The 5,818-nt window shown below is 33.7% G+C and overlaps 1 protein-coding gene across 1 annotated transcript; it reads left to right on the forward strand.

The window, feature by feature from the left end:
• Positions 1-3,772: 3,772 nt before the first annotated feature.
• LOC149148052 (disease resistance protein RPS5-like) lies at positions 3,773-4,753 on the forward strand. Its single transcript, XM_089442058.1, has one exon. It carries the CDS (start codon positions 3,773-3,775, stop codon positions 4,751-4,753), a length of 981 nt encoding a protein of 326 aa, XP_089298184.1.
• Positions 4,754-5,818: the final 1,065 nt, after the last annotated feature.

The following is a 5,818-nucleotide window of genomic DNA, read 5'->3' on the forward strand; positions in this document are numbered from 1 at the left end:
AATTTATAAAACAATAAAAATATTAAGCATTTTCATGAAATTTTGATTAAAAAAACAAAAAAATAACAAATTATGCACAACCAATACACTTTGATCAATGTTATAATCCCTTACTAGGCAAGTATTAATAATCTATATGTAAAAGAGAAATTTCATATATATATATATATATATATATATATATATATATATATATATATATATATGTATATTAATTTTAAGAAACAACTTTAATTTTAAATAATAAAAAATATTTATGAAAAATATAAAATTTACTTTTTAACATTGTCCTCATATCCCTTTAATATTTTTATTAAACATATTATTAAACACCTTATTATTCCCTGCAACAACAGTAGGGTATTAAGTATTAAAAGAAAAATTGATGTTGACATTAAATCAAAGTTGTCTAAAAATTTATCAAACTTTTCCAAAGTTTAACCTTATAAATTAAAATTTATTATTTTTAAACCATATTTAAATTCATTTATCTAAAATACTATTGGTTCAATTCTTTCACCTCTTATGATGTAATGATGGCAAATGTACTTCACTATTAATTTGTATTGTACAATTCAATGTACAACTTCCACTATAAAATGACTTATGTACTCCATCACTATGTATAGAGGCTGGTGCTTTCTAGAGAAATTGAGCAAGGGCAAGGATATATACGATTTATTTTGATAAAAAGCATTACGTAGTGTGAGAGATGCTCCATTTTCTATCTCTTTTAGTTGAAAAAAGATATGATATGACACCAAGTAGTTGGCTATCTCTTTCAGTTGAAAAAAGATATGATATGACACCAAGTAGTTGGACAATCGACAACGGCTAGGATTGACATGTAACAGGCTATATGAGTAGTCTACATAACTTCAAATGATGTATGTGTACGGGAACTGGCGCAGAGACTAATGCTGGGAAAGGATAGATGTCACTTACTTTAATCTGCCACCGAGTTGACGAAAAGTAGAGGGAGGCAACAACAAGGACCGACTTATTTTGATCTCATGAACTGATACAGAGATTCATGGAGTAGTTGGGGAATTGAATTTTGACCATTAGCCATGCAATCTCTTGCATTTTTTCGTGTGCTCATAAAAGTGTAATGATGGATAAAGATTATTGTCATGTTAAACAGTAGTGTGTACGAACCTGTATTAATTCACAAAGATTTATAAACGATTTTGCAGGGTAGATAAAAATTTTACTTCAAAACTCTTTTTATATTCCTACTTAATGTTGTTATAACATATTCAAAATATAAAATATTTAACAAATCAAATATGTTTTTTTAGTGATTAAATATTTTAGAAATTATTTTTTTAACTGAAAATTTTAATATGCCCTATATTTTTAGTTTTTGCTATATTTAACTATTTTGTATCTTTGAATTTTTATTTAATTTCCTTGCATTTTAAAATTTATATTAAATTTCAATTTCTAGAATGATACAATTATAAAATTGTCATATATACTATCAAATAACATATTACATCATATAAAATAACAAATTATATCATATAAAAAATAAATTGTCAAATAATAAATAATACATTTCATTTTGAGAAATACAGAAATTATTAAAAAATGTAATAGTTAGCTAAATTATTATTTTACAGTACTTAGATTACATAACTTTTAATCTATTGGTTCTTGAAATACACCTTGAAATAACCATTTTTTGCCGAGAGAGATTTCAATCATATTTATTTTCAAAGTCTTTGATATAATGGTTAGTTAAATTATAATTTTATATTGTTTAAATGACATTTTTAATATCAGTTTTGCCAAATACTTTATTCATTTTGAAATGTCATAAGATAATTAATGCAAATGTAATTTTTTTATATTTTTTACAATACATTGGAATCTAGTTATGTAAGTCATGGTCAAATTAGCATAATGGGGAATGGTTTAGGTCCTTTTTAATAGGAGAATTTACATGGTGACTCTAATGAGATATTTGAACCAAATTTTTTCATGAAATCACAATTGCCAGCTATTAAGACTGTTCATGAAATGGTATTTGTACAATTCAAATTTGCACGAAATTTGAGGTTGGAATTCCAAAAGAAATTTGGACGAGAAGCTGTGCGATTGCGAAATGATTGAACCATGCTTTTTCAGTTTTATTCTCTGGCCTTCCCTGTTTTTTATTCTCCTCCTTTGCCTCCATCTGTCACACTCTCCTGATTTTTCTTTCCTCGGTCACACTCATACTGCTACATTCCTTACTGATGCCAAGATGTTTTTTCTCACTTTTTCTTTTTTCCCCTCACACTCTGCGGAAACAGAGAAAACAGAGAAACGACCACTGCTCGCCCTATATTACTTGGGTTATTCCTGGGCCTATTTCATATTATTTTGTCTGTAAATATCTACTGCTTCTTCATATTGCTTCTATTTTCGATATTCGTTCTGCTTTTGCTCTGTTTGCAAGTTTGTTTTCTGTTGCATTGCTAGCCTGGCCTGTTTATTATTCTCCCCCTTTTCTTTCTTCGGTCACACTCATGTTCCTTCATGGTTTTCAGCGCTCCTACTTTTTATTTTCTTTGGTCACACTCATACTGCTTCCTTCCTTCGTTTTATTCTCACTTTTCCTTTTTTCCGTCACATTGTTCCCAAAGAGAATCAAGAGAAACGACCATTGCTCGGTCTATATTAATTGGATTCATTATTGTACCTATTCACCTCGCCTTCCATACATATTATTTTGTCTACAAATATCTACTGCTTTTTCATATTGCTTCTGCTTTTTCTCTATTTGCAAAATTTATTTTCCATATTGTTTCTTCTTTTTCCCTCTGTTGTGCTTTGTCGTTGCAAAAGCCATGGAGGTCGTTTGCACTGGAGCAGTAGCCAACATCATAAGCAGCATTGTTAGCATTTTTATTTCTCCACTAGTCCAACCCATAGATGATGTTATTCACTTGGATAGAAACACACAGTTTCTGCAAGAAAAGCTAAGTAGTGCCAGAGTCTTCTTAGATGACACGGTCAACCAATTTCAACATCAGCAAAGAAGTATCCCTCCCCCTCTGAATGATGGGTTGGAAAGGCTCCGACTTTCCCTGCAAGATGTGGAGAGCATCATACAATGCTCCCAACAACAGAAAGGTTTCTTAGATTGCCGCTTCTACAAGCCCAGATTGTGTGGAAAAATTAGAGAATGCAAATTAAATATCATTGAGCGCCGCAACGATCTTGAAAATGCCATTTCAACCAAAAGTTCTACTCTAGGGATTGTTTCTTCTGAGCCACTGGAAGCAGGGGCATTACTTCAGCCAGTACTGGAGTCTGGCTTTGTGGGCTCTGGGATAAAAGAAGCGGAGATGTGGCTGAATAGAAGGCTTGAAGATGTGGAAGATCATCAATTTTGGGTAATAGGCGTCATTGGCATGGGTGGCGTTGGCAAGACGGCGTTGTTGAGAATGGTATTTAACACCCACAAGAAAGGTAATGTGTTTGAAAATGTGATTTGGTTAACTATTTCATAAAAGTTTAACATTCAGGAGTTACAGAGTGTTATTGCGAAAGAAATTAGTTTAAACCTAGGGATCGACAGTTCTAATGCTAAGAGAAGTTCTGTTGTTCTTGACATGCGAAAGAGGGAAATTTCTAATTATCTCAAGGAGAATAAATTTCTGACATTCTGGACAATGTGTGGAATCAAATCCACCTGGAAGAAAAACTGGGAATCCCCTTGGGCAATTATAAAGGTAGTAGAGTGGTAATCTCTACCCACAACAAAGAAGTGATTCAAAAAATGGGGGAAAATGATGACTACTCCGTACAGATAAAACCCCTATCCATGGAAGAAGTATGGGGATTGTTTGGCAGAGTTGCCTCTAATGGAGGCCATGCTCCTACAAAAATTGTAGAGGATATTGCTAGAGAAATTGTAGGAGACTGTAAAGGTCGACTGCTAGCGATAAATGTTGTCATAGCAGCAATGAAGGGTAATACTTCTGCTGATGAGTGGAGTTTTGCTCTAACTCAAATGAAAAATGTAGATCCTAATTCTCTAACGTTGTGTAGTGGCATTGATGAATATCTATATGGGCGACTCAAATGGAGTTACGATCGTTTGAACGATCGTAACTTACAGAATTGTTTTCTATATTATGGTGCCTTTGCCGAAGATGCAGAGATTGAGGTGGAGCAATTGGTGGAGATGTGGATAGGGGAGGGATTGGTTAGTAGTAGAGACGCAAGACGCAGGTATGTAAAGCTTTTAGTAGAATGTTGCTTGTTTGAGCATGTTAGCAATGATATTGTCATGTCGATGCTTACTAGCCAAAAGGAGTGGATAAAAGTTCACGACATTCTTCGTGATATGGCACTCCATATTGGTGAAAAGGAAGAGAAATGTTTATTTAGAACAAGTCAAAAGCTAGACCGGTTTCCTGTAGAACAAGTGATGGACGATTACAAGAGAATAGCAATTCGCTATTATAACGATAATGCATTTCTGCCCACAGATTTCAGATGTCCAGCAACACATGGAACTTTGATCTTAGCCCACAATGAGGGTTTAAGAGAAGTTCCAAATGGCTTCTTACTCAATATCCCCTCTGTAAGGGTTTTGGATCTTAGCTACACCAATATAACATCGTTACCAGAGTCGATGTGGCAACTCAAACAGCTTGAGTTTCAGGGGTTGAATTGCACCAACATCAGTACTCTGCCCACTAAGCTATGCAATCTTTCTCGATTGCAATTTTTGCATCTTCGACACTGTCGATAGCTAAAATCGTTTCCATGTACAATAGGAGAGCTGAAAAATCTCAAGCATTTAGATCTAAATGATTGTGAGAGCTTAGCGGGGATTCCACGTGGGATCTCTCAACTTATGTCATTGAACAAGCTAGGCTTTTTCTTGGTAATGGTAAAGGTAGTGCTGGGTGTGGATGAAGGTGAGAGTGGTATGTGCAGTTTTAAGGATTTTACAAATTTTCCAAATTTGATGGACCTCCGTATAAGTGTCAAAGCGGGAAAGACAGTAGATGGAAAAAGGTCAGGAATAAAAATGGGTCCAATGGGAATTTGGTTGTAGATGAAGCATTTGGTATTGCAATTTGATAGGAATGAGCAAGAGGTAATGGAGGATCTTCCCCCGGACATGCAAAACATGGAGAACTTGTAGACATTTATTCTCCTCGATTATAAAGGGATCAGTTTTCCCAATTGTATTTGTGACTTTAAACAACTGGAGTAGTTGTTTTTGTTCGATTGCGACCAATTGGAAGAGCTTCCACCATTGGAGAGATTGCCCAATTTGAGGGTATTGAAATTACACCGGTTAAATAAAGTGAGGATGTTAGGGATTAGGGGAAGCATTGGTGGATTTCTAATGTTGGAGCACTTTGAGATCAATTTCATGTCAGTGTTAGAGAGTATATCAAGCCCCTCGTCATCATAAAATGTTGTGTGGATGGAGGGTACAATGCCCAAACTTCAATTCTTGCAGATACAGGGTTGCCCTGCACTCAAGAGATTGCCAGTAGGAATCGAGAAGCTTTCAAATTTAAAAGACATAGAAATTGATGCTGATGTATGGGAAACATCCATTCAGGCATATCATAACATAAAAATCTGCCTGAATGGATCATTCAGGCAAGTAGAATATAGATAGAATTAAAGAAAATATGAGAATGTCGAAAGAATTATTATTACAATCAATTTATTTATGCTCTAAAATATATTCCATTTTTACAATGATCCTAATGTTATTAAAGAAAAAGATTATTAAAAAAATATTTTTAAATTTGTTTATTTAAAAATTTTATTAAAAATTTTAAATGTTATATAT

This window comes from Pinus tabuliformis, chromosome 9 (assembly GCF_031772625.1).
Source record: "Pinus tabuliformis cultivar Carrire ecotype Pingquan chromosome 9, CPIR1, whole genome shotgun sequence".
Lineage (NCBI taxonomy): Eukaryota > Viridiplantae > Streptophyta > Pinopsida > Pinales > Pinaceae > Pinus > Pinus tabuliformis.

Coding starts and splice junctions, on each gene's coding strand:
- LOC149148052 (XM_089442058.1), top strand. CDS start 3,773: ATGGGGGAAAATGATGACTACTCCGTACAGATAAAACCCCTATCCATG.